Source organism: Corvus cornix, chromosome 3, assembly GCF_000738735.6.
Source record: "Corvus cornix cornix isolate S_Up_H32 chromosome 3, ASM73873v5, whole genome shotgun sequence".
Classification (NCBI taxonomy): Eukaryota; Metazoa; Chordata; class Aves; order Passeriformes; family Corvidae; genus Corvus; species Corvus cornix.
Genome location: NC_047056.1, coordinates 69,466,862 through 69,483,268, shown reverse-complemented (window position 1 = coordinate 69,483,268; position 16,407 = coordinate 69,466,862). Strand labels below are relative to the sequence as shown.

Sequence of the window (16,407 nt, the reverse complement as noted above, 5' to 3'; positions counted from 1 at the left end):
GATTTTTTTTCCTACTCCAGTGTCTCAGTATTCTGAAAGCTTAGATGTTATTCCAGGACTCCTTAAAAGGAGAGGTGCCTTCAGTGAGGAAGAGTTTGGAGGCAAACAGTTCATTGCCAGGTGGCCTGTTCTTTTTTTAGTAAGTGAGTTTTATAAAGAGCTACAAAAGGATTAGCAGGTGCTGTAAAGAAGATATACTGTGCCCTGTTTTCTCTCACCATTGGTCTCTTTATTAAATGCCTGTTTTACAGTATCCTTGAGATGTATTCTTCTTCCATGAGAGTACTTTCTTGTACTTTTTTAGAGTTTTGGAATATGTCAATAGAAAATGATGGAAGCAGCGGATTAAATGATAAAGGGAATCCTATAGAATAGGATGGGTGGGAGGGCCACTGGAAATCACTTGTCTCTGGTTGCCTAAACAGCCTTCACATCTGTGCCCAAAATACACTATGCCCAAAATTCCTTTTCTCTTCAAAGCAAAAGATTTCCACAGAAGAGAGAGATTTTTTTTTTTTTGCTAAGGGGAACACCCATTCTGTTTTGCTTTGGATGATTTTTTTGAAATGAATGACATGGGGTGGATATTGGTTTATTATATGGTTTAGCTGATTCTCCAGACTTTTTTCAGTATTTTTCTCCTTTTTTTTTTTTATTACATATATTGACAAATTTGTGAATTCTCATAAAGACAGGAAAACAGGAAATTAATGTACTCCCAACTAATCTTTATCTGTTTTTGCCTCAGTTCCACTGGCTATTTGGACCACTAATTTAAGAGAGAAAAAATTGCGTGGTGGGAAATCTTTCACAGGTAGAGCTTTCTACAAAGTTTTCCAGACTGTGCCTGGTTTGGTATACTGAGAGAGCACTGGGAAAGAGGAATTCTTTTTTTTTTCAGAACTTGTTACAGACTTCTAAAGAAAAGGGTAAGAGGTAACTTATCTCTGGTCTCTTAGCTCACAGAAGAGACAGTGGAGTTTAGGCTCATTTTTACAGTGTACTCCAAAGAGTCTTTCCCCTCTAGTGATTCGTTTCAGGCCAACATCATTGGTCTCCAAATCTGGGAGATCTAGTTCTTATTACCGATTGAATTGTAATTCTGTAATGGGTAAGTGTGCCACGCAAAGGGTAAAGAAAGAATGCTAATTCAGTCTAGGTAGACCTATAGTAAAAATGGATTTAAATTTATTTTCTTTTTAGAAATGCAATGCTTATGCAAGGTTCAGGTTAGGAAGATGATGGTGATGTGGTTTTCAGACTCAAATATATTTAGGCTAATATTTTAGGTATTTTTTATGGTTAGAATTAGACTGTCAGTTATCTGCTTGTGTAAAGATACCACAAATAGATACTGTTAGTGTTTTCAGTATTAGACAGAATATGCAAGGACTGTGAAGAATAAAAAGGATAAGGATAGAGGTTTTTCATCAACCTTGATTATTCTTTTAAGTCATAGTGTTTAACATGTGCATGAGGTTCTTCATCTGTATCTTTTTCTGTATAAATAAGAAATACTGTATTTTTTTATCGCTGGAGTTGTCATAAGAAATGAGCTATTCCCGTGATTGTGTTTATAGAAGAATTGGTACTTGCTCATCTTTAGGATGACTCAGAGTGTAGTTGGTCTATTTGTCAATATATTTTGGCAAATTATGTTGTCTTTCTACTAGTTATCTTTTCTTGTATTAGTGGTATCAGTTATACACTTGATTATAGTTTTCACTCCCTTTGTTTTTTTTCTCTTCTTAATGGTGTTCCTTATAATTCTCTACAGTTCCTGAAATAATTTCAGGACATCTATATTACCAGTTTTTCAATTATTTTCATGCTTTTGAGAAGTTTTGTGGTTGAAAAACAAGACTGACTCGAGTTTTGTGTAATTGGCTTAATACTTTATTTTATATCTCTTTTAGCTGTCTGCAAGTAATTTTGGCTCCATTGTTTTTTTGAAAAGGAAAATAATCTTTAAAAATTGAGCTGTTAACACTAGGGTTTTTTTCTTTGAGGCTTATTTCCAGATTGTGTTTATCTGTCTTGTTTGTCCCTCAGATGACATCACAGAATGAAAGATTCTGTGGTAGCTGAGCAAAGTAGGGACAGATTCTCTTAAGAGGCTCAGTGAAGGTCAGTTCTAAAATATAGGGTGCTTTTCAAGTGCTAAGTTATGGGTCAGGAAGAAATCAGTTGGTTTGCAATAAAAACCACAAAAACATATTCCCTACAATTCAACTAATGAAAGACAATACCAAAAACTAATTCTGATGTCCTTCTGGCAACATAAAAGGTCTGGATAGTATAATGAAATTGGAATAAAGGGATTAATGAGAAATGCAATTGTTAATTGGTATGTGGGAAAATTAATTTCTGTGAGAATAAATGGCAGAACAAAATACTAATTTTTCTCATTTTGCCAAAAGCTAAAAACATTTCATACTAGTTGCTTTGGCAAAAATACGGGGATGTTGTTTATACTTCGTTTCAAAGTCTACAGAGCAATGTCTTGTTGTTAACATCAGTTATTTTGGTTCAGAGTTAGAATTCTTGTTTCTTGATCACTAAACACTTGGAGTGGAAGAATCATGGTAGCAGGGGTTTGTTTCCTGAAGCAGTGGCTCCTAAGCATTGTGTAAATGAACCTGCTCTGAGAAGATCCCTTGCAGTTTCTCTCACTTGCTGCAGCTCTGTGTCTGACTCCCCTTCTTTGCCTTGGGGCCCTTGCACCGCTTTGCCCCTTGCTGCTGACTCAGGCTTTGCTCCCTTATCCTTAGTGCCTTAATTCCCAGGATCACCATTAGCTCCTTTAACTTTCCCTGGAGCTGCTATTGTTCTTCTTGAGACAAAGCTGCTGAGGTTGGCTGTCCCCTGATAAACTTGGTCTAGAGCCCTACGTATCTTTCTGCAGTGCTCCTGCCAAGAGATCTGATGGGCTGTTCATGAGACCACTGTTCTGAATAATTTAGAAGAAGTGATAACTGGCAGTAAGTGGATAAGCAACCCATTGGTCCAGAGGAGCCTCAGCAGGCTGGAGAAATGGTTTGCTAGGAACCTGATGCAGTTTAACAAAGAGAAGTGCAAAGTCCTGCGTCTGGGCAGGAACAACCCTGGGTACCATTATATACTGGGGGTGATCCACCTGGGAGGCAGCTTTGAAGAAGAAGACCTGGAGGTCCTGGTGTACACCAAGTTCATAGAACAGCTCAGGATTCGAGAGACCTCAAAAGATCATCTGGCCCAATCTTTTGTGGAAAAGAGAGCCTAGATGAGATTATCTAGCACTTTGTTCATTTGCGTCTTGAAAACCTCTGCTACACCTGGACTGCTGGGACCAGTTCCAGGCTTCCTAGTGCAATAGAGATATGAAACGGCTGGAGGAAATCCAGCTGCTGAGATAGGAAGGAATCCTTTGTATGAGGAAAGGCTGAGAGAGCTGGAACTGTTCAGCATGGAGAAGAGAAGGCTTGGCAGGGGTTCTTATCAATGTCTTTTGGTTGTGTGACAGGAGCTCTTTCTTCTCCCCCATGGCAGGTGCTCAAAACAGGAAAAACTATTTACCCATGATGGTTCTTTTTAAGGATTTATCGGTTGTATATACTTTCACAACACCTCCTTGCAGCTTTTCCCTTTGTAGTCCACATAGAATTTGTGAATCTTGGGTTGAACGGAAAGTGCTCAGCTGCTTAAATAGCCAAATGATCCTTATCCACGTAAGGCATGCCATCCTGGATAGTACTAGCAATAAAAATAAACCCAGATTACAGCATAGATGTGTAGTCACACTCTGAATATACGTGTCAGTAACATCTCAAAGAACATTCTTCCTAACTGGTCTATCTGTTTAAGGATTATCCACATTCAAGGGGACTGAACTCTGCTCTAGTCTGAAAGAACACCTTTGTGTCTAGTAGTCATTTTGATACATCTGGCTTGCCTGAACAGGCCCCCAGGATCTCCTTAGCATTGCTAGAATTCTGTTCTTCCTAAAGCTTAGTGAAATGTCTTGATTTTTGGGTGTAGATACACCATGTCTGGCTTTCCAGTGCACACAACGTATGTTGGTAGAATCAGATGTTCAGTGCTTGTATTTATGTATAAACAGTCTGCATCTACTGCAGTGCCTAGACTGTTTTTAGAGCTTTGTGAAAAGTTAGAAATTGCTCTCCTAGGCTTCTGCAGACCTGAAAACATGGATACATCAAGGATCCAAAATAAAATTTGTAAAAATTTCAGTCACATTTTTGGGTTTTAAATAAACTAGAAAAAGGAATTTTGTGGGGCCGGAAGGGGATATAATGCAGGAGAATACATTGGGGAGAAATTGGATGACTGTGAGGGGAAAATGGAATAAAAAAGGTTTGTTTGCCTTACCAAAATAAAGACCAAAAATAAAAGGGCTCTAAGGTTAAACAATTAAACTATCTGGGGCTTAGATTTGCTTCTGAGGAAGGAACTTACAAGAATTGTGGTTCTATAGATACAGAAAGGGCTCTGCAGATATGGATGTGTAGAAATCATGTGCTCATAATTAGAGAGTTTTTTGGATTAATAGAAAGGCCATGTTTAAAAATGGAAAAAGAAGTCTGTTTCCAGACATCAGATCGTGTCTACAGTCTATGGCTTCCTTACAGCATTTACTCAGGGCATGCTGTGCACAGTCTGTGTGTTAGTAGGTCTCTGCCTTTTTGAGAATCTGTTCAGATTCTGCTTTACATGGGATAGTCCATGTTCCTGTCTCTACTTTAAGAGAGAGTCCGTAGAGCCAGTTTACATGGGTGCAAAAGGAGATGCTCATAACTTCTGCATGAGCAAAGTTGTGTGAGGCCTTGGCACTTGCAGAAGGAGATACTGTGGGGGTTATGACGCTTTCTATCCCCACTGCCCTTGTCTTTTTCTCATTTCCCTTTATTCCTACTCTTCTGTTTGAAAACTAACCTGTATATTCTTCATTCTTTATTACACTGTCTCAGTTACTGTGCTTCTCTGTTCTTCTCCCACTACATGTTATCTAGTTTTGTCTCCCAAAGCTGTAAGGATATGTGAGATGTTACAGGAACCTTACCATGAGGAGAGGGTAGTGTCAAGAGGGAATGCCTTGAAGCTGGACAATTCAGAGAAGATGGGCATGTTCTCTTTTTGTTCAAGTTAAGCTTTGCTACCTTGATGAACACAGGTGCCTGATAGATACAATTCTGTAGAGAAGCATTAAATTGTTAGTATTAGGCCAAATGTCTCTCTTAACTGGTAACTAAATAATCAGGGGCACCAGGGATACATCTCTACTAATAATTAATAAAAATTGAACAAAGGAGTTAGTTTCTAGCTTGGTAGCTATCTGCAGTGTCATACATTATGTTAATACAATGAAACTATTTTTAATTCCCTCCCTCTTTTTAATACCCACACACAAGGTACTGTCTGGGAATGTCCCTACCTCTGTGCCCAGGTGTTTGTCAAGGAAAGTTAACACTTTTCTTGGGTTACTACAAAGCTGTAGCAGAGGTGCTGCTAAGGGTCTAAATCTATGGGACAGTGTGAACCAAAATTCAGACCCATTGCCACACTGGTTTGCAGGTAAAGAGGTAACCAGATTGTCAGATATTTAAGGTGCAGTATGAGGAAGGAGCCCAAGCCCTATTCATCCACTGGGATCTTAAATTCACATTTCTGATTCAAACCTAGCTGTTGTGTGCAGCGTCTTTGGAGATTACTAGTTCAATTCTTTGCCTCTGGGATATGTTTTGTAGAAATGTAGTTTTCCCTGGAATACCATGGAAGGGTGAAAGTTTGCAGATTTACTATTAACGAGAGTCTGATGGCAAGAACACTCAAGTAAATGTCTAAACATGCAGAATTTCTGAATAAATGCAGCTTTCACTTAATTATCCATTCTTTCACCAGGGAAGAATACTGAGCATGTATTGGGTCTGGCTGAGATGGAGTTTATTTTCCCTCGAGCAGCACTCACAGTGCTGTGCTTTGCATTGGTAGCTAGAAGGATGATGTTGATGACACACCAGCATTTTGGCTACTGCTGAGCAGTGCTCCACAGCATCAGCGCTGTCTCTCCAACATGTGCCTGTCACCAGTAGGCTCGGGCTAGGCAAGGTCTTTTGGGGGGACATAACCAGGACAGCTGGACCAGACTGACTAAAGGGATTCCCATGCTGTATGATGTCTGCTCAGCAATAAAAGTGAAGACAAAGGAAGTGAGGGGGCATTTATGGTTAAGAGTTTTGTCCTCCAGAGCAATCGCTGCACGTACTCAAGCCCTGCTTCCTTGGAAGTGGCTGGACATTGCCTACTGGTGGGAAGTTGAGCATAAATCTTTGGTTTTACTTTGCTTCTGCAAGCGGCCTTTGCTTTTGCTTTATTAAACTGTTTTTGTCTTGACCTGTGAGTTTTTCTCCATCTTGTTTCTACCCTCAGTCCTGCTGAGGAGGGGAGTAAAAAGAGTGGTGTGATCTGGCATCCCGCAGCTGTCCAAGGTCAACCCACCACACCACACTACTCCAGTACTGGCTCACTTTCCTTTTGGAAGTCCTCACACTTCTATGTACATTCAGGAAAGCAGTGTTCTTCATTGAGGCTACTATGATTTCTTGTATGTGAGAAGGATAAGAATGATCCACTTGCTAAGTTCCTTTTCTTCTGTAAATCATCAGAGCCTCTGTCAGTAGATTTCTTGATGAGCCCCTTACCAGACGATCAGATTTCTGCCAATTGACTTTGTTTCCAAGGCAACCACTCTCTTGACAAGCCAGTTCCCTTCAATAGTAGGTAACTTATCTTTTAGAATAGGTTGATTATATTTTAACTGCATTGTTCTTAATGAGATACTTCTATTTAAGTTTCAGTCCTAAATGAAAATGTAAAGATAAAGAAACGAAAGTCTGTGTAACTAAAATGAAGTCGGCAGAGTGGTAAAGCTACATAAAGGAATTTTATAATCTCTCACAGAATTCATAAATTGTACATGTTCCCTAAATATAAGCCTGCCCACCAGTCATTCCCATTTATGTAGGTATTCAGTGTATTCTTTTTCTGAAAATAATGGAAGTTCGGGTGACTTAGGACGATGTTTCCCAAAAGCACAGATTGTTGTACTGCTGGTATTCACAGAATAATCTGCTTTCCTACTCATTTAAGTCTCTAAACTGGTTGATACTGATGTTTAAAAAACAATGGATTCCAGCCCAACTTCTTTTCATGCACAGTTGGCATGGCCTTACTCTCTATCTCACGTATATGGTGTTTCTATCTGGTAAGTTAACTCATCCTTTGCTTCAGTGTCTTTTTTTATTAATCTGCTTTTGCTTTCAACAAAACTCATAGGATTGTCTTTGTTGAGGTTTCTTGGATTCATCCTGGATTTGCATTTTCAGGGAAGAGACACAGACAGGATATGGTTACAAAAACTCTTTCTTTGAGGAAAGTGAAATCAAACATCCATATTCATATAGGCATGTAGTATCGTCATGCCTACACAGAGTTCTGAAGGTACTGATTTCTGAGTACAGCTATGTTAGTATAAGGTGACTGAACTTGTTCTCTTGCTTATCCAGTGACATTTCAGGTTGTAGTCTTGATTTCAGGGATGGCTGAAACTTGCAGAAACATTTCTGAAACTTTGAAAGTGTATAGGACAAGGTATTTACAGAAATGGAACCAAATTTTTATTTCTACCAATACACTGTACTGTCTGTAATGTGTACTCTAAAACCCCTCTTTCTTGGAGATGTCAGACAATTTTAGAGATGCAAGCACTTGTTTTTTTTTTCTTTATGAAGTATTGCTTCCCCATAGGAGTAGAAATTGCTGTATATGAGCTGAAATAATTTCAAGATAGTTTGTGTAAGCATTTGGATTTTGGAGTACTTAAATCCTCGTGTTGTAAAGATAAAGCATTATTCACTGTTAGCCATAATGAAGCAACTGTTCCTCTGTAATGTGATTGCTTGGGAAATTTTTGACTGATCACAGTGAGCTATCCAGTCCCTTTTGTAGGGAACTGATCTTGCAAGAGCTTTGTCTTTTATTCCGTCTCCATCTGTTGATAGGATGACTTACATCTTCTGTCTGGACTGACAGACAGGATTTAGGCACCAATCCAGCAAACTACTTAAACAACAGTTTAGCTTTAAATCTTAGAGTAAGTAAATTAACTGGTTTAAAAAAATTGAAATAACATTGCTAACACACTACTGTCATCTTTAGAAGGGAATTCAGGAGATTAGGTTGTATTGGTACATGAGCTTTAAATGGAGTAAGAAGTGTTAAACACTGAGAATAGAAAACATAGATTAAGACTTTCTCTTTAGTACAGGAGGAAAGATTCCAGTTTGATAGCAGAGTGTCAACATCTTGTATATTTCTTTTAGATCAGTGTTGCTTGAGAGTGTAGCTAGGCAAACAGAATAAATAAATGAATCTATTATAGATGTATGTAGTAGTTTCCTCTGTCCAAAGAAAGACTGACCATAAAATCAGCAGGAATTATGGCATTACTTTGTAAAACAATAGAAATGGCAACATTCCTGTTTCTTGTACTAACAGAACTAGTGACCACTATGCAGTTAGCAATAGTTCATTAGCAGACCTAGAAATTCTAATATATACTTGAAAGGATACTCTGCTGTTTGCTTCTTTAAAAGGTCTTCTCATTAAACTTTTTAAAAGTGTTAATCCTGCCAGAAAAAAAACCCTGTCCTTGTGAATGGATGAACTTACAGTTTTAAGTCAGTTGAGTTTATATTCATTTAATGAAACTGATGGTAAAATAGAAATTGTCTCTTTCTGAATTTAGTTTGGTTCATCTTTCAGTTTTATTGAGCAAGCAGAAATGCTTTAGGTTTTGTGTTCCATAATGGTGACCTCTTGTGGTGTGAATATGTCAGTATTTCTGAAGGAACTTTCTGTAATACATACAGGAGGAGGTTGTATTTACATGTAAGTATTAATGAGCAGCTAATTACTAACTTAGTAAAATAACATCATCTTTTCTAATTAGTTATTAATATGCACAACTCAATGCATGAGAAAGAACAAGCATTTTGAGCACTGTCTTCTCATAATACTTTTTTGTGTCCATATGGTATCTTTTAGCAACCAGATGAAAGAGCCTGGCAAAAAGTCATCACAGCCAAGGAGTTCAGGCTGGAAGAGAAGAGTAACAGGTACAAGGAATTTCCATCTCCATTCAAAAAATGTGAAATGCAGTCAAGTAGAAATAATCTAATTCTTGTAATTTGACGATATTGTTCTTTACTATTCACTGAACAATAATTTTGGTTTTCTAGATATATTGGGTTTTTTTACTGTTCTTAGTAAAGAGAAACAATATTCAAGAGATCTTGACTCTCAAATTCTGTCGGTATTTTCTCTCTTGCTTTTCCCGTATCTAGGCTTAAGAATTTGCCAATCCATTAATACCTTAATTGCCCATCACTTTTTGTAATCTGTCATAGTTGCACAGAAACGAATAAAATTATGCCAGCCTGTATTACCTGAAGATAGAGATTTTGGATTGCTGTGTAGGGATGTATTTTGCTAATTTTACATAAAGGATTTTAATAATATTTCCTCATAGCTGGCACATTTCATACGTCACAAGTGTGTATTTGAGACTCTGGTATGGAAACCTGAAGTTTCTACTGTTCTGTTATTATGCTTTAATACTATTTTTCTAGAACTGAGAAATTCTGTTATTCCAGATCATTCTGGCAAAGGCTGTAATGTGCTCTGCTTTCATTTCCTTACAAAGAGCAGAGAGTATTTACCATGTCATGGGAGTTAGTATACTTACAAGCCTTTTAATTTGTTTGTGCTGTTTGATTGGTGTTATTGCAAATGTAAAGTGTATTTTTAGGATTGTTTCTTTTTATATCTACTTTTCTTAACTTTATGTAGCTTCCTTAGTTTGTACATGCTTCATCTTTAATCCCACAATAAAGAGTGGGGCAGCAGTAGGAATTCTCCATCATTTCTTCTCTACAATGGGATTCTGGGTGGAATGCTCATTTACAAATTATTTTCTGATATGAATTGTGCTTGTGCTTTGACATTTTAGGGAGGAGGTAGGCTGTTTTAATATTGATCTATTTGTGGCCACTCAGTATTCAGTGAAAAGGCTAAACATTCTAAGTCAGGCAGTACTCAGCTTTTAAAAGCTCCGTGTTGCTAAGGCTCTTGTATTTACATGCTAAAAACAGCAACCAATAAATGTAGACTGATTAGTGATTTTTTTTTTTTTTTGACCAGAATGCAAAGCAGTGGTTAAGACCTATGAAAAACTGAGACAACCAACTTAAACTTGCTGCATTCTTTTGCTTGAGTATTTTTTCTGTTCCGTTGTGATTTGCTCCATTAGAAAGTTCAGGACAGATTCTGCAATATTTTAAATACAGCTAGGACCATTCCTTTTCATCAGCTTAAAAAAATCTCGCTGGACTGGGACACACACAATTTAGTAATGTTGGTTTTCCTTATAGTCATGGATTTTCTGGTCATTCTTATTGCTAGGATTAATACTGTTTAGTTAAAGCTGATTATATTCTTTTTACTTAGTTATAAGAGATACTTTCTTAAAAAAATATGCCATTATGACTTTCAGTTTGCTGTATTCTTCTGATGAATATGAGACAAGTAAAGCAGAGTAGTACAAAAAAATCTGTTCTTTTCATTCTGAACTGAAAATTAAATGGCTCTAGTAATTTTTTTTTTTGGTGAGAAATTTGGCTCAATCTACAAATGCATGCCTGAAGTTTTCTATTCCTTGCCTAATGAAGTTAAGTATATGTATAGTTAAAAAGTCAGTCCCATCTTTCAGTTTAAGAGAAGTAGCTACAGATCGGAAAGAAAAGAAACAATTGAGTCAATATGTGGGTTTTGTGGCAGGAAGGAACAGTGCAAACTATTCTAGTGTTCTCATTTCAGCTGTACTTTCACATTATCTGGAGCAGAACTTTCACTTCATTGCAAACACATCAATTTAAATAAGATTATCAAATCATTTGATCTAGAAAATAAAAATGGTATGCAAAATAATAATAATATTCGCTAATAACATGTACTTTTATATATATGCAAGCAACAACAGTACATAGTTATTGTAATAACAAATATAGTGTATTTCTTATGAAATAGCAGCATTTTTTTATAATCTGTTGAACTAGGTATATTTGATAGATTAATTGTGTGTAAAATGTAGGTAGATAGTTAATACAGACCAGATAAAGAATCTGGATTGTTTTCTAAAGAGCAAGCTTTTAAAATAGGAAGTTTTTAATTGTTTTACTGTTCCAAGTAATGCCAGTGGACAGTCACTGTTTTAAGGTCTGAGATACTGTTCCCTTGATGCAAACCTCTTATTATTAGTGTTCTCAGGTAGTATAGTATTTACTGTGTTCATTCATGTTTATGTTAAGAATTCACATTGTCCTTTAAATGCAAAAGCTAGTAATGAACAGCAGGACAAATCTGTCACTTAAAGAAATTTATATATTCCAGTCTTAATGGCTTTCATCATGTTATTTAGTAGAGTTGTGTTACCTTTATTTCCCTATTAAAAAAAAACTCAAAACAAACACAACAAAACAAACCAGACCCTGTCTTTATAACAACTTGCTTGCCTGCAAGATAAAGAGCTTAACCCAATCTTGAACTCCAAACATCTGCCTACATGCACCTTGTGAGCAGCTGTTGTTAGATCCTTCACACCATGAGTTTTGCAGAAACTCTGGATCTGTATCTGTAGTGACCCAAGTGGTCAAGGCCAGAATTTTGTCCCTTCACAAAATACTAGGTGAAGGTGTAAAGGTTGTTCAGCAAGTCAGAGTAATTCCCAGTGATACTGCCATCCATATGAAAGTGAATCCTGGATTCCATTTTTTAATAAAGTGTTTTCACCAACTTCTTGTCCAATCTGAAAACAGATCCATGCTCCCAGTCTTGTTTCCAGAAAAGTTATAGTCCACTGATTTTTTGGTCTACCAGTTTTTGACTTGATGTCTGCTGATAGGTTTTTTTTTGTGTTTTGTTTTTGAAGCTGAGAAGAAAAAATCTTAAATATTTTTTAAAACTCTCTTCGTGAAGTGTTCAAGGTTTCTGATAGTGAAGAGTAGTTTTTTCTCAGTCACAGGGATTTGGCTGAGGGTGGCCAAGAACACTGGGAATTGGTTGCCTTCAAGATTTCTGACATGATTATTGGAGGCAAAATATCTTTCACGTATCTGTGGTTTACTATTCATTTCCCAGGTTGCTGTATGAAAAACTGCTGAATGCAATAAAGAATATGAGAGAAAGAAGCATTTTATAAAAGTTCAGTAATGAAGTTCTCAAAACTAATTGGATGAAGTAGTTAGAATTGCTAACAGGATGTAATAACTAGCAGGACTTTTCCCTAACTGACCAGTCAGTTAATTAAGCTTACTCTAATATCATGCATGTGTAGTAGATAAAATTCTGCAATCCTAGAGGATTGTCTGTAGTACGGATTTTTTTTTAACAAAGAATAAGCTGTCACGTGAATACAGAGCTGAAAAATAATAGGACACTTTGATGTTTAAGTAATTGTTACCTTCCAATTCAGCAAACAAATGAAACATGAATGTCAGCAAACAAAAGCTTTACAGTACAGCTTTACATATTAAACCACTTATCCATCTAGTTTTGTTTGAAACTTTTGGTTTTGAGAATATGTTAATAAAGAGAAAAGCTTGAATTTGTAGAATAACCTCAAATGTAGCAAAAGGTGACATTTTTAGATTTTTTTTTCTGACTAATGAATAAAGTATTTGTAGCTATTTAATATTGTAGAAAGTGAAACCCTCACTGAATGTGTGCTTTTGTTCTGAATGTATTTTGAAGGCTTAAAGGATGAAAGAAGAATAAATCAATGGGAAGAGGAAGATTTCTTTTGGCATATAAAGATTTTACCAATTCTGCATGAACTGGAAAAAAGTGGGTAACACTTCTGAAAGGGTGTATTTTCTGTTCTGTTTCTTGCAGGAAGCATGGGACTCATTTGTGTTTACTACAAAATAATAACAGTAATTGGAGTATGTGGCCTTTTATGTTTTTATATGTTCAGTGACTTCACAGTAAAACTGTCCTGCGCAGTCTAGGTGGCCCTGCTTGAGCACAGGGGTTGTACCAGATGACTTTCAGAGGTCATTTCCAACCTTATCTATTCTGTGATTCTGTAAAAAACCCCAGAATTGATTTAGAGAAGATTTTACCTTGTCTGATTAAATTACCTTATTTTAGACAACATAGCTCTGCCAGCTTAGCAGTCAGTGTTGAGCTAATCATTTTTAAAATAAAATACTGCGCAGATTCACTGCTTTAACCATAGACTGTATTGAAGGTCTCAGTTCATTTTAGAAAACAAAGGAAATTTTAATGAAAATTTCCATTTGTGCTTAAAGTGTTAGATGTGTCAGAAAGGTGTGTAAAGACTCAGAATGCTGAAGCAAAATTGAGTAAATTAAGTATAACTTGAAAGATTAAACTCCGGAATCCATTTTCATTGAAAAAGTTGTTCATTTGCCTTCTGTAGACACTATATTTATTTGAACGGTGGGAGTATAGAAAGTAGGTTTGTTTTTACAAGTAGTTCTGTTTTACAGGATCTTTAGCAGTGTTTGTGATAGCATGGTACAGATTAGAACTTTTTTTTGCGTACTTTTGCAGATGTTGATGAGTATGAAACACCTGTAAAGGGCTAAGTGATTCCCAATATATGTAATTATTTTAAAAAGACGGGATTCTCATCACCACATCTATCACTGATGTATAGAAAAACAGTGATCAGGAAATTAGAAAACAGCTATATTACTTCACATTTTCCTTGCTTAATGCCAAGATTGTCAAATACCAGCCACTGAGTTACGGTTTTGCATAGTGAGATGTTCTTTATTCACAAGCAAAATAAAATTTAGAGGTAAAATCTAATCATGTCTTTCCCTTGTCATGAATGTAGCTAAGAAAAATCAATTTTCATGCCTCTTTTCCTCAGTCTTTACTTGATTTGGTTAGTGTATTGGGGGTTTTTTAGCTTTTTAAAAAACTCGATTAGTTTTAAAACCCTTAGTTTTTCTAAAAATAGATGGCATTATCTAATGCTACTTTCTCACCAGTTGATTGAATGTAGTACTACAAAAACTTTAAAACCTGAATTTTGCTACTTCTTGAATATTAACAGAAACTGTAACTGAATTGCATCATTGCCTCCTGCAACTCTGTGATATATTGCTTTCTTTAGGCTATTTACGGCACAATTCTTATAAAAATGAATATTAGACTTCCATAATTTAAATGTTTTGAGTGTGTCTGTTGGTAATTTAATATTTTAAAATTTTGTGTGCAGTTATTTGCTTCATACCTTTTAGCTAATTCCCTCCACATGAACTTAAGTCACATTTAGTTTTTCATATATTAATAGAGAAGCCTTTTTCTTCAACTTTCTCATGCAAAAATATTTGCAGAAACCTTTCCATTCAAAAACAAATCTGAAGTTAACCTGCAACTTACTTATTGTCTGGCATCTTCTGAATATGATGTGCTTGAGATGTTTGTAATACGACAAAAGCTAATAGAACCCCAAAGTCTCTTTTTCTAGAGGAACAAATAATTTATTTTGTTACACTGCAATACTCAGGAGGTTAAGCTTCAAAATGCCCCATGGGATGAGTGATGAATCATTTTTTTTGTTGTTAATTTTGATGAAATGGAGTGTAAGACCTTTCAGTTTTGGTTCCTTGCCACTCCTGTTTCACAGCTTACTGGAGCAGAGCATTTAGAATCATGCTAAATTTTGTTAAATTTTCTGTCATGATGGGAGTAGAAATGGAATAGTCGTTGCTGTTCCTCAGGTGCAATGATTGCAGATTGAGAGCTTCCAGGCACTTCTCAGCCTGAGGGATTGGTCCTTGAACCTGCTTGCAGGTTTGGGGCCTCAGACATGGTTTTTGTTGTAATTTCCTGTCCATACGTATTTCATCACAAATGCTTTGCCTCCTTGAATATGACTATTTCAGCTGTGAGGTACACCCTGCGTAAATGCGGAGTTTATGCTGGCAGTTCAGGTGGATTTACGTGGGGCTTTTTAAGTGTCACCTTATGGACAAAAGCAAATGTAAGAAAATTTTTAAAAAATCTCACTGTGGAATTTTAAAAATAGACAAGACTTTTCCTTTTCTCTGTAAAGTAAATATGTACATGATTCCATTGTGTTGAGATGCAGTTTTTGTAATAATTTACTCTAGGTTTTATTTTGTGTATTTTAAACAGTGTCTCAGGGACTCAGGTGAGGAAGTAGATCACTTTTTAGTCAATAGGCCGACATTCCACTCAAATATATTTTGTACCTCTACACTGAAGAGTTCTAGCAAGTTTTTACATTCACTTTTTTTAAATCCCAGTAAAGTTTGATCCCTTTTTCACATGTAATGTTTGGTGGAGTGCTTTAAAGAATGTTTTCAGAGACACAGTTTCATGGTAGACATTTGGTCAATCTGATTATTAAGCATCAAAGGTGAGGTTTTTTAGCTGGTAGGTATTATTTTTTAGCTTGTAGGTATTATTTGGCTCAATGATTTCTTGGCTTGAGTCTCCTTTTTTGAAAAAGCAGAATAAAATTATTTCTGGGGATCGCGTTATCATATGAAGACATTTATTTGATGTCATATTTTTGTTGTTGTGCAGCCTGTTCTTTATTTTGTTCTTCTGTGTCTTTATGTATTGAGATGCTCTGGATAAAGTGGCACTGATAATTATTTTTTATTTTTCTCTCCCTTCCTACACTCTTCATGTAGAAGACAATATAGAAAACCTTTGTCTAGCTTGTACCAAGCTCTATCAAGCATTGAACGAAGGAAATATGCTGGGAAAAAGATGTAAAAGAAGAAGAGTGCTTCTGAAGACGTTATATAAACTTGTAGACATTGATTCAGATCCACTTTCCCTGAAGCTGGCAAAGATTATTCTGGCTGTAAGTGTTTTGAAATGCTCATTGGTAGAATGTGAAGCTCAAAATCATGAATTACACCTTGCATTTAATTTTTCATTTCATACTTTTAAACTGTGTCTAAACTAACCCTTTCCTAAGTACAGTTTACTACCACAGAGATACTAGTCTACCACCCATTCATCTAGATCAGCGCTTGCAGCTTGTTTTCTGCAGAGAAGTTACATCTGGGCCAGGAAGGAGGGGCACAAAAATAGGATAGTTGGTGTATGGTGGCAAGAATATTGTATAGGCATGGAAAAGACACTGTGTCCTAAACTGGGATACCTATGCAGGGATTTAAAAACCCCAGTTTTTAGTATTTCTGGTTAAAACTCTTAAGTTTTGTGCTTCAGAACTTCTTCGTTCATGTTCTACAAAGTATGTATGGACAGTCACTGGTG

At 36.3% G+C, this 16,407-nt stretch overlaps 1 protein-coding gene across 6 annotated transcripts in view; it reads left to right on the top strand.

Annotated features, from left to right (window-relative positions):
- ARMC2 (armadillo repeat containing 2) overlaps nucleotides 1-16,407 on the top strand; it is a 61,363-nt gene that overhangs the window by 10,251 nt on the left and 34,705 nt on the right. For all 6 annotated transcript variants that reach the window (XM_039568809.1, XM_010403156.4, XM_010403139.4 and 3 more), the window contains 3 exons: nucleotides 9,103-9,173; nucleotides 12,865-12,957; nucleotides 15,813-15,988. In XM_039568809.1, the coding sequence (XP_039424743.1) occupies nucleotides 9,103-9,173; nucleotides 12,865-12,957; nucleotides 15,813-15,988 (340 nt within the window). The remainder of the gene's footprint in view (nucleotides 1-9,102; nucleotides 9,174-12,864; nucleotides 12,958-15,812; nucleotides 15,989-16,407) is intronic.